General features: G+C 51.8%; 1 protein-coding gene across 12 annotated transcripts in view; it reads left to right on the top strand.

Annotated features, from left to right (window-relative positions):
* Nucleotides 1-15518, top strand: part of LOC139533515 (uncharacterized) — a 29694-nt gene extending 14176 nt beyond the window's left edge. For all 12 annotated transcript variants that reach the window (XM_071331612.1, XM_071331610.1, XM_071331609.1 and 9 more), the window contains exons 4-5: nt 13551-13676; nt 15262-15518. In XM_071331612.1, the coding sequence (XP_071187713.1) occupies nt 13551-13676; nt 15262-15396 (261 nt within the window). In that variant the 3' untranslated portion in view covers nt 15397-15518. The remainder of the gene's footprint in view (nt 1-13550; nt 13677-15261) is intronic.
* Nucleotides 15519-17541: the final 2023 nt, after the last annotated feature.

Raw genomic sequence — 17541 nt, forward strand, 5'->3', positions numbered from 1 at the left:
AGCTACTACAACACTACTGCACCTACTACACAGTGAGTAGCTACTACAACACTACTGTACACACTACACAGTGGGTAGCTACTACAACACTACTGTACCTACTACACAGTGAGTAGCTACTACAACACTACTGTACCTACTACACAGTGAGTAGCTACTACAACACTACTGTAGCTACTACAACACTACTGTACCTACTACACAGTGAGTAGCTACTACAACACTACTGTACCTACTACACAGTGAGTAGCTACTACAACACTACTGTACCTACTACACAGTGAGTAGCTACTACAACACTACTGCACCTACTACACAGTGAGTAGCTACTACAACACTACTGTACACACTACACAGTGGGTAGCTACTACAACACTACTGTACCTACTACACAGTGAGTAGCTACTACAACACTACTGTACCTACTACACAGTGAGTAGCTACTACAACACTACTGTACCTACTACACAGTGAGTAGCTACTACAACACTCCTGTACCTACTACAACACTACTGTACCTACTACACAGTGAGTAGCTACTACAACACTACTGTACCTACTACAACACTACTGTACCTACTACACAGTGAGTAGCTACTACAACACTACTGTACCTACTACAACACTACTGTACCTACTACACAGTGAGTAGCTACTACAACACTACTGTACCTACTACAACACTACTGTACCTACTACACAGTGAGTAGCTACTACAACACTACTGTAGCTACTACACAGTGAGTAGCTACTACAACACTACTGTAGCTACTACAACACTACTGTACCTACTACACAGTGAGTAGCTACTACAACACTACTGTACCTACTACACAGTGAGTAGCTACTACAACACTACTGTACCTACTACAACACTACTGTACCTACTACACAGTGAGTAGCTACTACAACACTACTGTACCTACTACACAGTGAGTAGCTACTACAACACTACTGTACCTACTACAACACTACTGTACCTACTACACAGTGAGTAGCTACTACAACACTACTGTACCTACTACACAGTGAGTAGCTACTACAACACTACTGTACCTACTACACAGTGAGTAGCTACTACAACACTACTGTACCTACTACACAGTGAGTAGCTACTACAACACTACTGTACCTATTACACAGTGAGTAGCTACTACAACACTATTGTACCTACTACAACACTACTGTACCTACTACACAGTGAGTAGCTACTACAACACTACTGTACCTACTACACAGTGAGTAGCTACTACAACACTACTGTAGCTACTACAACACTACTGTACCTACTACACAGTGAGTAGCTACTACAACACTACTGTACCTACTACACAGTGAGTAGCTACTACAACACTACTGTAGCTACTACAACACTACTGTACCTACTACACAGTGAGTAGCTACTACAACACTACTGTACCTACTACACAGTGAGTAGCTACTACAACACTACTGTAGCTACTACAACACTACTGTACCTACTACACAGTGAGTAGCTACTACAACACTACTGTACCTACTACACAGTGAGTAGCTACTACAACACTACTGCACCTACTACACAGTGAGTAGCTACTACAACACTACTGTACACACTACACAGTGGGTAGCTACTACAACACTACTGTACCTACTACACAGTGAGTAGCTACTACAACACTACTGTACCTACTACACAGTGAGTAGCTACTACAACACTACTGTAGCTACTACAACACTACTGTACCTACTACACAGTGAGTAGCTACTACAACACTACTGTACCTACTACACAGTGAGTAGCTACTACAACACTACTGTAGCTACTACAACACTACTGTACCTACTACACAGTGAGTAGCTACTACAACACTACTGTACCTACTACACAGTGAGTAGCTACTACAACACTACTGTAGCTACTACAACACTACTGTACCTACTACACAGTGAGTAGCTACTACAACACTACTGTACCTACTACACAGTGAGTAGCTACTACAACACTACTGTAGCTACTACAACACTACTGTACCTACTACACAGTGAGTAGCTACTACAACACTACTGTACCTACTACACAGTGAGTAGCTACTACAACACTACTGTAGCTACTACAACACTACTGTACCTACTACACAGTGAGTAGCTACTACAACACTACTGTACCTACTACACAGTGAGTAGCTACTACAACACTACTGCACCTACTACACAGTGAGTAGCTACTACAACACTACTGTACACACTACACAGTGGGTAGCTACTACAACACTACTGTACCTACTACACAGTGAGTAGCTACTACAACACTACTGTACCTACTACACAGTGAGTAGCTACTACAACACTACTGTAGCTACTACAACACTACTGTACCTACTACACAGTGAGTAGCTACTACAACACTACTGTACCTACTACACAGTGAGTAGCTACTACAACACTACTGTACCTACTACACAGTGAGTAGCTACTACAACACTACTGCACCTACTACACAGTGAGTAGCTACTACAACACTACTGTACACACTACACAGTGGGTAGCTACTACAACACTACTGTACCTACTACACAGTGAGTAGCTACTACAACACTACTGTACCTACTACACAGTGAGTAGCTACTACAACACTACTGTACCTACTACACAGTGAGTAGCTACTACAACACTCCTGTACCTACTACAACACTACTGTACCTACTACACAGTGAGTAGCTACTACAACACTACTGTACCTACTACAACACTACTGTACCTACTACACAGTGAGTAGCTACTACAACACTACTGTAGCTACTACACAGTGAGTAGCTACTACAACACTACTGTAGCTACTACAACACTACTGTACCTACTACACAGTGAGTAGCTACTACAACACTACTGTACCTACTACACAGTGAGTAGCTACTACAACACTACTGTACCTACTACAACACTACTGTACCTACTACACAGTGAGTAGCTACTACAACACTACTGTACCTACTACACAGTGAGTAGCTACTACAACACTACTGTACCTACTACAACACTACTGTACCTACTACACAGTAGCTACTACAACACTACTGTACCTACTACACAGTGAGTAGCTACTACAACACTACTGTACCTACTACACAGTGAGTAGCTACTACAACACTACTGTACCTACTACACAGTGAGTAGCTACTACAACACTACTGTACCTACTACACAGTGAGTAGCTACTACAACACTATTGTACCTACTACAACACTACTGTACCTACTACACAGTGAGTAGCTACTACAACACTACTGTACCTACTACACAGTGATTAGCTACTACAACACTACTGTACCTACTACACAGTGAGTAGCTACTACAACACTACTGTACCTACTACACAGTGATTAGCTACTACAACACTACTGTACCAACTACACAGTGAGTAGCTACTACAACACAACTGTACCTACTACACAGTGAGTACCTACTACACAGTGAGTAGATACTACAACACTACTGTACACACTACACAGTGAGTAGCTACTACAACACTATTGTACCTACTACAACACTACTGTACCTACCACACAGTGAGTACCTACTACACAGTGAGTAGCTACTACCGCACTACTGTACCTACTACAACACTACTGTACCTACCACACAGTGAGTACCTACTACACAGTGAGTAGCTACTACAGCACTACTGTACCTACTACAACACTACTGTACCTACTACACAGTGAGTAGCTACTACAACACTACTGTACCTACTACACAGTGAGTAGCTACTACAACACTACTGTACCTACTACACAGTGAGTAGCTACTACAACACTACTGTACCTACTACACAGTGAGTAGCTACTACCACACTACTGTACCTACTACAACACTACTGTACCTACTACAACACTACTGTACCTACTACACAGTGAGTAGCTACTACAACACTACTGTACCTACTACAACACTACTGTACCTACTACACAGTGAGTAGCTACTACAGCACTACTGTACCTACTACAACACTACTGTACCTACTACACAGTGAGTAGCTACTACCACACTACTGTACCTACTACAACACTACTGTACCTACTACACAGTGAGTAGCTACTACAACACTACTGTACCTACTACAACACTACTGTACCTACTACACAGTGAGTAGCTACTACAACACTACTGTACCTACTACACAGTGAGTAGCTACTACAACACTACTGTACCTACTACACAGTGAGTAGCTACTACAACACTACTGTACCTACTACAACACTACTGTACCTACTACACAGTGAGTAGCTACTACAACACTACTGTACCTACTACAACACTACTGTACCTACTACACAGTGAGTAGCTACTACCACACTACTGTACCTACTACAACACTACTGTACCTACCACACAGTGAGTACCTACTACACAGTGAGTAGCTACTACAGCACTACTGTACCTACTACAACACTACTGTACCTACCACAGTGAGTAGCTACTACAACACTACTGTACCTACTACACAGTGAGTAGCTACTACAACACTACTGTACCTACTACACAGTGAGTAGCTACTACCACACTACTGTACCTACTACAACACTACTGTACCTACTACAACACTACTGTACCTACTACACAGCGAGTAGCTACTACAACACTACTGTACCTACTACACAGTGAGTAGCTACTACAACACTACTGTAGCTACTACAACACTACTGTACCTACTACACAGTGAGTACCTACTACAGCACTACTGTACCAACTACACAGTGAGTAGCTACTACAACACTACTGTACCTACTACACAGTGATTAGCTACTACAACACAACTGCACTCTCTACCACACCGCTACTCTCTCTCTACCACACCGCTACTCTCTCTCTACCACACCGCTACTCTCTCTACCACACCGCTACTCTCTCTCTACCACACCGCTACTCTCTCTCTACCACACCGCTACTCTCTCTACCACACCGCTACTCTCTCTCTACCACACCGCTACTCTCTCTCTACCACACCGCTACTCTCTCTCTACCACACCGCTACTCTCTCTCTCTACCACACCGCTACTATCTCTCTACCACACCGCTACTCTCTCTCTACCACACCGCTACTCTCTCTCTCTCTCTCTACCACACCGCTACTCTCTCTCTACCACACCGCTACTCTCTCTCTCTACCACACCGCTACTCTCTCTCTCTACCACACCGCTACTCTCTCTCTCTACCACACCGCTACTCTCTCTCTCTACCACACCGCTACTCTCTCTCTCTACCACACCGCTACTCTCTCTCTCTACCACACCGCTACTCTCTCTCTCTACCACACCGCTACTCTCTCTCTCTACCGCACCGCTACTCTCTCTCTCTACCGCACCGCTACTCTCTCTCTCTCCCGCACCGCTACTCTCTCTCTACCGCACCGCTACACTCTCTACCGCACCGCTACTCTCTCTCTACCGCACCGCTACTCTCTCTACCGCACCGCTACTCTCTCTCTACCGCACCGCTACTCTCTCTCTACCGCACCGCTACTCTCTCTCTACCGCACCGCTACTCTCTCTCTACCGCACCGCTACTCTCTCTCTACCGCACCGCTACTCTCTCTCTACCGCACCGCTACTCTCTCTCTCTCTCTCTACCGCACCGCTACTCTCTCTCTACCGCACCGCTACTCTCTCTACCACACCGCTACTCTCTCTACCGCACCGCTACTCTCTCTCTACCGCACCGCTACTCTCTCTCTACCGCACCGCTACTCTCTCTACCGCACCGCTACTCTCTCTCTACCGCACCGCTACTCTCTCTCTACCGCACCGCTACTCTCTCTCTACCGCACCGCTACTCTCTCTCTACCGCACCGCTACTCTCTCTCTACCGCACCGCTACTCTCTCTCTACCGCACCGCTACTCTCTCTCTACCGCACCGCTACTCTCTCTCTACCGCACCGCTACTCTCTCTCTACCGCACCGCTACTCTCTCTCTACCGCACCGCTACTCTCTCTTTACCGCACCGCTACTCTCTCTCTACCGCACCGCTACTCTCTCTCTACCGCACCGCTACTCTCTCTTTACCGCACCGCTACTCTCTCTCTCTACCGCACCGCTACTCTCTCTACCGCACCGCTACTCTCTCTCTACCGCACCGCTACTCTCTCTACCGCACCGCTACTCTCTCTCTACCGCACCGCTACTCTCTCTCTACCGCACCGCTACTCTCTCTCTACCGCACCGCTACTCTCTCTCTACCGCACCGCTACTCTCTCTCTACCGCACCGCTACTCTCTCTCTACCGCACCGCTACTCTCTCTCTACCGCACCGCTACTCTCTCTCTACCGCACCGATACTCTCTCTCTACCGCACCGCTACTCTCTCTACCGCACCGCTACTCTCTCTACCGCACCGCTACTCTCTCTCTACCGCACCGCTACTCTCTCTCTACCGCACCGCTACTCTCTCTCTACCGCACCGCTACTCTCTCTCTACCACACCGCTACTCTCTCTCTCTCTACCGCACCGCTACTCTCTCTCTACCACACCGCTACTCTCTCTCTCTCTACCGCACCGCTACTCTCTCTCTCTACCGCACCGCTACTCTCTCTCTACCGCACCGCTACTCTCTCTCTCTACCGCACCGCTACTCTCTCTCTACCGCACCGCTACTCTCTCTACCGCACCGCTACTCTCTCTCTACCGCACCGCTACTCTCTCTCTACCGCACCGCTACTCTCTCTCTCTACCGCACCGCTACTCTCTCTCTCTACCGCACCGCTACTCTCTCTCTACCACACCGCTACTCTCTCTCTCTACCACACCGCTACTCTCTCTCTCTACCACACCGCTACTCTCTCTCTCTACCACACCGCTACTCTCTCTCTCTACCACACCGCTACTCTCTCTCTCTACCGCACCGCTACTCTCTCTCTACCGCACCGCTACTCTCTCTCTCTACCGCACCGCTACTCTCTCTACCACACCGCTACTCTCTACCGCACCGCTACTCTCTCTCTCTACCACACCGCTACTCTCTCTACCACACCGCTACTCTCTCTACCGCACCGCTACTCTCTCTCTACCGCACCGCCACTCTCTCTCTCTACCGCACCGCCACTCTCTCTCTCTACCGCACCGCTACTCTCTCTCTACCGCACCGCTACTCTCTCTCTACCACACCGCTACTCTCTCTCTCTACCACACCGCTACTCTCTCTCTCTACCACACCGCTACTCTCTCTCTCTACCACACCGCTACTCTCTCTACCACACCGCTAATCTCTCTCTACCGCACCGCTAATCTCTCTCTACCGCACCGCTACTCTCTCTCTCTACCACACCGCTTCTCTCTCTACCACACCGCTACTCTCTCTCTACCACACCGCTACTCTCTCTCTACCACACCGCTACTCTCTCTCTCTACCACACCGCTACTCTCTCTCTACCGCACCGCTACTCTCTCTCTACCGCACCGCTACTCTCTCTCTACCGCACCGCTACTCTCTCTCTACCGCACCGCTACTCTCTCTCTACCGCACCGCTACTCTCTCTACCGCACCGCTACTCTCTCTACCGCACCGCTACTCTCTCTCTACCGCACCGCTACTCTCTCTCTACCGCACCGCTACTCTCTCTCTACCGCACCGCTACTCTCTCTACCGCACCGCTACTCTCTCTACCGCACCGCTACTCTCTCTACCACACCGCTACTCTCTCTCTACCGCACCGCTACTCTCTCTCTACCGCACCGCTAATCTCTCTCTACCGCACCGCTACTCTCTCTCTCTACCACACCGCTTCTCTCTCTACCACACCGCTTCTCTCTCTACCACACCGCTACTCTCTCTCTACCACACCGCTACTCTCTCTCTACCACACCGCTACTCTCTCTCTCTACCACACCGCTACTCTCTCTCTACCGCACCGCTACTCTCTCTCTACCGCACCGCTACTCTCTCTCTACCGCACCGCTACTCTCTCTCTACCGCACCGCTACTCTCTCTCTACCGCACCGCTACTCTCTCTCTACCGCACCGCTACTCTCTCTACCGCACCGCTACTCTCTCTACCGCACCGCTACTCTCTCTCTACCGCACCGCTACTCTCTCTCTACCGCACCGCTACTCTCTCTCTCTACCGCACCGCTACTCTCTCTCTACCGCACCGCTACTCTCTCTCTACCGCACCGCTACTCTCTCTCTACCGCACCGCTACTCTCTCTCTCTACCGCACCGCTACTCTCTCTACCACACCGCTACTCTCTCTCTCTACCACACCGCTACTCTCTCTCTACCACACCGCTACTCTCTCTCTCTACCGCACCGCTACTCTCTCATTACCGCACCGCTACTCTCTCTCTACCGCACCGCTACTCTCTCTCTACCGCACCGCTACTCTCTCTCTACCACACCGCTACTCTCTCTCTACCACACCGCTACTCTCTCTCTCTCTACCGCACCGCTACTCTCTCTCTACCACACCGCTACTCTCTCTCTCTCTACCGCACCGCTACTCTCTCTCTCTCTACCGCACCGCTACTCTCTCTCTACCGCACCGCTACTCTCTCTCTCTACCGCACCGCTACTCTCTCTCTACCGCACCGCTACTCTCTCTACCGCACCGCTACTCTCTCTCTACCGCACCGCTACTCTCTCTCTACCGCACCGCTACTCTCTCTCTCTACCGCACCGCTACTCTCTCTCTCTACCGCACCGCTACTCTCTCTCTACCGCACCGCTACTCTCTCTCTCTACCACACCGCTACTCTCTCTCTCTACCACACCGCTACTCTCTCTCTCTACCACACCGCTACTCTCTCTCTCTACCACACCGCTACTCTCTCTCTCTACCGCACCGCTACTCTCTCTCTACCGCACCGCTACTCTCTCTCTCTACCGCACCACTACTCTCTCTACCACACCGCTACTCTCTACCGCACCGCTACTCTCTCTCTCTACCACACCGCTACTCTCTCTACCACACCGCTACTCTCTCTACCGCACCGCTACTCTCTCTCTACCGCACCGCCACTCTCTCTCTCTACCGCACCGCCACTCTCTCTCTCTACCGCACCGCTACTCTCTCTCTACCGCACCGCTACTCTCTCTCTACCACACCGCTACTCTCTCTCTCTACCACACCGCTACTCTCTCTCTCTACCACACCGCTACTCTCTCTCTCTACCACACCGCTACTCTCTCTCTCTACCACACCGCTACTCTCTCTACCACACCGCTACTCTCTCTACCACACCGCTACTCTCTCTACCACACCGCTAATCTCTCTCTACCGCACCGCTAATCTCTCTCTACCGCACCGCTACTCTCTCTCTCTACCACACCGCTTCTCTCTCTACCACACCGCTACTCTCTCTCTACCACACCGCTACTCTCTCTCTCTACCACACCGCTACTCTCTCTCTACCGCACCGCTACTCTCTCTCTACCGCACCGCTACTCTCTCTACCGCACCGCTACTCTCTCTCTACCGCACCGCTACTCTCTCTACCGCACCGCTACTCTCTCTACCGCACCGCTACTCTCTCTCTACCGCACCGCTACTCTCTCTCTACCGCACCGCTACTCTCTCTACCGCACCGCTACTCTCTCTCTACCGCACCGCTAATCTCTCTCTACCGCACCGCTACTCTCTCTCTCTACCACACCGCTTCTCTCTCTACCACACCGCTTCTCTCTCTACCACACCGCTACTCTCTCTCTACCACACCGCTACTCTCTCTCTACCACACCGCTACTCTCTCTCTCTACCACACCGCTACTCTCTCTCTACCACACCGCTACTCTCTCTCTACCGCACCGCTACTCTCTCTCTACCGCACCGCTACTCTCTCTCTACCGCACCGCTACTCTCTCTCTACCGCACCGCTACTCTCTCTACCGCACCGCTACTCTCTCTACCGCACCGCTACTCTCTCTCTACCGCACCGCTACTCTCTCTCTACCGCACCGCTACTCTCTCTCTACCGCACCGCTACTCTCTCTCTCTACCGCACCGCTACTCTCTCTCTACCGCACCGCTACTCTCTCTCTACCGCACCGCTACTCTCTCTCTACCGCACCGCTACTCTCTCTCTCTACCGCACCGCTACTCTCTCTACCACACCGCTACTCTCTCTCTCTACCACACCGCTACTCTCTCTCTACCACACCGCTACTCTCTCTCTCTACCGCACCGCTACTCTCTCATTACCGCACCGCTACTCTCTCTCTCTACCACACCGCTACTCTCTCTCTACCGCACCGCTACTCTCTCTCTCTACCGCACCGCTACTCTCTCTCTACCGCACCGCTACTCTCTCTCTACCGCACCGCTACTCTCTCTCTCTACCGCACCGCTACTCTCTCTACCACACCGCTACTCTCTCTCTCTACCACACCGCTACTCTCTCTCTACCACACCGCTACTCTCTCTCTCTACCACACCGCTACTCTCTCATTACCGCACCGCTACTCTCTCTCTCTACCGCACCGCTACTCTCTCTCTACCGCACCGCTACTCTCTCTCTACCGCACCGCTACTCTCTCTCTACCGCACCGCTACTCTCTCTCTACCGCACCGCTACTCTCTCTCTCTACCGCACCGCTACTCTCTCTCTACCGCACCGCTACTCTCTCTCTCTACCACACCGCTACTCTCTCTCTCTACCACACCGCTACTCTCTCTCTACCACACCGCTACTCTCTCTACCACACCGCTACTCTCTCTCTACCGCACCGCTACTCTCTCTCTACCGCACCGCTACTCTCTCTCTACCGCACCGCTACTCTCTCTCTACCGCACCGCTACTCTCTCTACCGCACCGCTACTCTCTCTACCGCACCGCTACTCTCTCTCTACCGCACCGCTACTCTCTCTCTACCGCACCGCTACTCTCTCTACCGCACCGCTACTCTCTCTCTACCGCACCGCTAATCTCTCTCTACCGCACCGCTACTCTCTCTCTCTACCACACCGCTTCTCTCTCTACCACACCGCTTCTCTCTCTACCACACCGCTACTCTCTCTCTACCACACCGCTACTCTCTCTCTACCACACCGCTACTCTCTCTCTCTACCACACCGCTACTCTCTCTCTACCACACCGCTACTCTCTCTCTACCGCACCGCTACTCTCTCTCTACCGCACCGCTACTCTCTCTCTACCGCACCGCTACTCTCTCTCTACCGCACCGCTACTCTCTCTACCGCACCGCTACTCTCTCTACCGCACCGCTACTCTCTCTCTACCGCACCGCTACTCTCTCTCTACCGCACCGCTACTCTCTCTCTACCGCACCGCTACTCTCTCTCTCTACCGCACCGCTACTCTCTCTCTACCGCACCGCTACTCTCTCTCTACCGCACCGCTACTCTCTCTCTACCGCACCGCTACTCTCTCTCTCTACCGCACCGCTACTCTCTCATTACCGCACCGCTACTCTCTCATTACCGCACCGCTACTCTCTCTCTACCGCACCGCTACTCTCTCTCTACCGCACCGCTACTCTCTCTCTACCACACCGCTACTCTCTCTCTACCACACCGCTACTCTCTCTCTCTCTACCGCACCGCTACTCTCTCTCTACCACACCGCTACTCTCTCTCTCTCTACCGCACCGCTACTCTCTCTCTCTCTACCGCACCGCTACTCTCTCTCTACCGCACCGCTACTCTCTCTCTCTACCGCACCGCTACTCTCTCTCTACCGCACCGCTACTCTCTCTCTCTCTACCGCACCGCTACTCTCTCTCTACCGCACCGCTACTCTCTCTCTACCGCACCGCTACTCTCTCTCTCTACCGCACCGCTACTCTCTCTCTCTACCGCACCGCTACTCTCTCTCTACCGCACCGCTACTCTCTCTCTCTACCACACCGCTACTCTCTCTCTCTACCACACCGCTACTCTCTCTCTCTACCACACCGCTACTCTCTCTCTCTACCACACCGCTACTCTCTCTCTCTACCGCACCGCTACTCTCTCTCTACCGCACCGCTACTCTCTCTCTCTACCGCACCACTACTCTCTCTACCACACCGCTACTCTCTACCGCACCGCTACTCTCTCTCTCTACCACACCGCTACTCTCTCTACCACACCGCTACTCTCTCTACCGCACCGCTACTCTCTCTCTACCGCACCGCCACTCTCTCTCTCTACCGCACCGCCACTCTCTCTCTCTACCGCACCGCTACTCTCTCTCTACCGCACCGCTACTCTCTCTCTACCACACCGCTACTCTCTCTCTACCGCACCGCTACTCTCTCTCTCTACCACACCGCTACTCTCTCTCTCTACCACACCGCTACTCTCTCTCTCTACCACACCGCTACTCTCTCTCTCTACCACACCGCTACTCTCTCTCTCTACCGCACCGCTACTCTCTCTCTACCGCACCGCTACTCTCTCTCTCTACCGCACCACTACTCTCTCTACCACACCGCTACTCTCTACCGCACCGCTACTCTCTCTCTCTACCACACCGCTACTCTCTCTACCACACCGCTACTCTCTCTACCGCACCGCTACTCTCTCTCTCTACCGCACCGCTACTCTCTCTACCACACCGCTACTCTCTCTCTCTACCACACCGCTACTCTCTCTCTACCACACCGCTACTCTCTCTCTCTACCACACCGCTACTCTCTCATTACCGCACCGCTACTCTCTCTCTCTACCGCACCGCTACTCTCTCTCTACCGCACCGCTACTCTCTCTCTACCGCACCGCTACTCTCTCTCTACCGCACCGCTACTCTCTCTCTACCGCACCGCTACTCTCTCTCTCTACCGCACCGCTACTCTCTCTCTACCGCACCGCTACTCTCTCTCTCTACCACACCGCTACTCTCTCTCTCTACCACACCGCTACTCTCTCTCTACCACACCGCTACTCTCTCTACCACACCGCTACTCTCTCTCTACCGCACTGCTACTCTCTCTCTACCGCACCGCTACTCTCTCTCTCTCTACCGCACCGCTACTCTCTCTCTCTCTACCACACCGCTACTCTCTCTCTCTCTACCACACCGCTACTCTCTCTCTCTCTACCACACCGCTACTCTCTCTCTCTCTCTACCGCACCGCTACTCTCTCTCTCTCTACCGCACCGCTACTCTCTCTCTCTCTACCGCACTGCTACTCTCTCTCTCTCTACCGCACCGCTACTCTCTCTCTCTCTACCACACCGCTACTCTCTCTCTCTCTACCGCACCGCTACTCTCTCTCTCTCTACCGCACCGCTACTCTCTCTCTCTCTACCGCACCGCTACTCTCTCTCTCTACCGCACCGCTACTCTCTCTCTCTACCGCATCGCTACTCTCTCTCTCTACCGCATCGCTACTCTCTCTCTCTACCGCATCGCTACTCTCTCTCTCTACCGCACCGCTACTCTCTCTCTCTACCGCACCGCTACTCTCTCTCTACCGCACCGCTACTCTCTCTCTCTACCACACCGCTACTCTCTCTCTCTACCACACCGCTACTCTCTCTACCACGCCGCTACTCTCTCTAGTGACTAGTTTAGAGTGGGCTCGTCATGAGGTGAGGTGGTGTATATTAATCTGTGTGTGTGTGTGTGTGTGTGTAGACTGTGCTGGCTGATTCTCTAGGGGTGAAGGGCGAGGTGAGGAAGGAGAGGAGGCTGTTCCTGGTGGGTCAGACGAGGGTTCACTTGGACTCAGTGGAGGGCCTGGGACACTACATGGAACTAGAGGTAGGTTCACCTGGCTGGGACGCTACATGGAACTAGAGGTAGGTTCACCTGGATGGGACGCTACATGGAACTAGAGGTAGGTTCACCTGGCTGGGACGCTACATGGAACTAGAGGTAGGTTCACCTGGATGGGACGCTACATGGAACTAGAGGTAGGTTCACCTGGATGGGACGCTACATGGAACTAGAGGTAGGTTCACCTGGATGGGACGCTACATGGAACTAGAGGTGGGTTCACCTGGATGGGACGCTACATGGAACTAGAGGTGGGTTCACCTGGCTGGGACGCTACATGGAACTAGAGGTGGGTTCACCTGGATGGGACACTACATGGAACTAGAGGTAGGTTCACCTGGCTGGGACGCTACATGGAACTAGAGGTAGGTTCACCTGGATGGGACGCTACATGGAACTAGAGGTAGGTTCACCTGGATGGGACGCTACATGGAACTAGAGGTAGGTTCACCTGGATGGGACGCTACATGGAACTAGAGGTAGGTTCACCTGGATGGGACACTACATGGAACTAGAGGTAGGTTCACCTGGATGGGACACTACATGGAACTAGAGGTAGGTTCACCTGGATGGGACGCTACATGGAACTAGAGGTAGGTTCACCTGGATGGGACGCTACATGGAACTAGAGGTAGGTTCACCTGGATGGGACGCTACATGGAACTAGAGGTAGGTTCACCTGGATGGGACGCTACATGGAACTAGAGGTAGGTTCACCTGGATGGGACACTACATGGAACTAGAGGTAGGTTCACCTGGCTGGGACGCTACATGGAACTAGAGGTAGGTTCACCTGGCTGGGATGCTACATGGAACTAGAGGTAGGTTCACCTGGATGGGACGCTACATGGAACTAGAGGTAGGTTCACCTGGCTGGGACGCTACATGGAACTAGAGGTAGGTTCACCTGGATGGGACGCTACATGGAACTAGAGGTAGGTTCACCTGGCTGGGACGCTACATGGAACTAGAGGTAGGTTCACCTGGATGGGACGCTACATGGAACTAGAGGTTGGTTCACCTGGATGGGACGCTACATGGAACTAGAGGTAGGTTCACCTGGATGGGACGCTACATGGAACTAGAGGTAGGTTCACCTGGATGGGACACTACATGGAACTAGAGGTAGGTTCACCTGGCTGGGACGCTACATGGAACTAGAGGTAGGTTCACCTGGCTGGGACTAGAGGTAGGTTCACCTGGCTGGGACGCTACATGGAACTAGAGGTAGGTTCACCTGGATGGGACGCTACATGGAACTAGAGGTAGGTTCACCTGGATGGGACACTACATGGAACTAGAGGTAGGTTCACCTGGATGGGACACTACATGGAACTAGAGGTAGGTTCACCTGGCTGGGACGCTACATGGAACTGGAGGTAGGTTCACCTGGCTGGGACGCTACATGGAACTAGAGGTAGGTTCACCTGGATGGGACTAGAGGTAGGTTCACCTGGCTGGGACTAGAGGTGGGTTCACCTGGATGGGACACTACATGGAACTAGAGGTTGGGGTGTGTCTGTGTGGCTAGATCTTGTTTAAAAAGCTGTTTATGAAACTGTGTGTGTAGGTGGTGTTGAGGGAGGACCAGAGGCCTGAGGAAGGGGAGGTGATTGCTCGCAGCCTGATGAAGGAGCTCGGTGTCGGGGATGACAGCCTGGTGACTGGGGCCTACGTGGACCTCTTGCTGGAAGGCCAGGGATAGAAACACACAGTATATGTAACCCTCCCATGCAGGACTAAAGCATTCCCATCATGGATTGTGAAAGCAACTGAAAAACTTTTTGTAATAAAAAATAAAATAAAAAATATTTGTGTGATGTTTAATATGGTGGAAGGGCCTGGGTCTGGGTCTCTGCTAAGATAACGTAGGGAGCTGGGTTTCTACTAAGATAACGTAGGGAGCTGGGTTTCTGCTAAGATAACGTAGGGAGCTGGGTCTCTACTAAGATAACGTAGGGAGCTGGGTCTCTACTAAGATAACGTAGGGAGCTGGGTCTCTGCTAAGATAACGTAGGGAGCTGGGTCTCTGCCAAGATAACGTAGGGAGCTGGGTCTCTGCCAAGATAACGTAGGGAGCTGGGTCTCTGCTAAGATAACGTAGGGAGCTGGGTCTCTGCTAAGATAACGTAGGGAGCTGGGTCTCTGCTAAGATAACGTAGGGAGCTGGGTCTCTACTAAGATAACTTAGGGAGCTGGGTCTCTGCTAAGATAACTTAGGGAGCTGGGTCTCTACTAAGATAACGTAGGGAGCTGGGTCTCTACTAAGATAACGTAGGGAGCTGGGTCTCTGCTAAGATAACGTAGGGAGCTGGGTCTCTACTAAGATAACGTAGGGAGCTGGGTCTCTGCTAAGATAACGTAGGGAGCTGGGTCTCTACTAAGATAACGTAGGGAGCTGGGTCTCTACTAAGATAATGTAGGGAGCTGGGTCTCTACTAAGATAATGTAGGGAGCTGGGTCTCTACTAAGATAACGTAGGGAGCTGGGTCTCTACTAAGGTAATGTAGGGAGCTGGGTCTCTACTAAGATAACGTAGGGAGCTGGGTCTCTACTAAGATAATGTAGGGAGCTGGGTCTCTACTAAGATAACGTAGGGAGCTGGGTCTCTACTAAGGTAATGTAGGGAGCTGGGTCTCTACTAAGATAACGTAGGGAGCTGGGTCTCTACTAAGATAATGTAGGGAGCTGGGTCTCTACTAAGATAACGTAGGGAGCTGGGTTTCTGCTAAGATAACGTAGGGAGCTGGGTCTCTGCTAAGATAACGTATGGAGCTGGGTCTCTTAAGATAATGTAAGGAGCTGGGTCTCTACTAATATCACATAAGGAATTGTTTTAACCAAGGATCATTTAGCTATTTGATTAGACATTCTTGTACTCTTGTAGGTTTACAAATTAATTTGAAGAAACACTGAATTTGGCCTTCTATTATTAACCATTGAATAACAGATTCATGGGAAAACATGAATAAATGAAAAGGAAGTATCTGTCTCTGAGAGATATAAGAACGTTACTACAACACTCCTCTCTCGGCCTCCTCTCCTTCCTCTCTGCCTCGTCTCCTTCCTCTCTCTGCCTCCTCTCCTTCCTCTCTCTGCCTCCTCTCCTTCCTCTCTCTGCCCCCTCTCCTTCTTCTCTCTGCCTCCTCTCCTTCCTCTCTCTGCCTCCTCTCCTTCCTCTCTCTGCCTCGTCTCCTTCCTCTCTCTGCCTCCTCTCCTTCCTCTCTGCCTCCTCTCCTTCCTCTCTCTGCCTCCTCCTTCCTCTCTCTGCCTCGTCTCCTTCACCTCTCTGCCTCCTTCCTCTCTCTGCCTCGTCTCCTTCCTCTCTGCCCCCTCTCGTTCCTCTCTCTGCCTCCTCTCCTTCCTCTATCTGCCGCCTCTCCTTCCTCTCTCTGCCTCCTCTCCCCCCCCTCTCTGCCTCGTCTCCTTCCTCTCTCTGCCCCCTCTTCTTCCTCTCTCTGCCACCTCTCCTTCCTCTCTCTGCCTCCTCTCCTTTCTCTCTGCCCCCTCTCCTTCCTTTCTCTGCCTCCTTTCCTTCCTCTCTCTGCCTCCTCTCCTTCCTCTTTCTCCCTCCTCTCTCTGCCTCGTCTCCTTCCTCTGCCTTGTCTCCTTCCTCTCTTTCCTCCTCTCCTTCCTCTCTCTGCCTCGTCTCCTTCACCTCTCTGCCTCGTCTCCTTCACCTCTCTGCCTCGTCTCCTTCCTCTCTCTGCCTCGTCTCCTTCCTCTCTCTGCCTCGTCTCCTTCCTCTCTCTGCCTCCTCTCCTTCCTCTCTCTGCCTCCTCTCCTTCCTCTCTCTGCCTCCTCTCCTTCCTCTCTCTGCCTCCTCTCCTTCCTCTCTCTCTGCCGCCTC

Source organism: Salvelinus alpinus, chromosome 11 (genome assembly GCF_045679555.1).
Source record: "Salvelinus alpinus chromosome 11, SLU_Salpinus.1, whole genome shotgun sequence".
Lineage (NCBI taxonomy): Eukaryota > Metazoa > Chordata > Actinopteri > Salmoniformes > Salmonidae > Salvelinus > Salvelinus alpinus.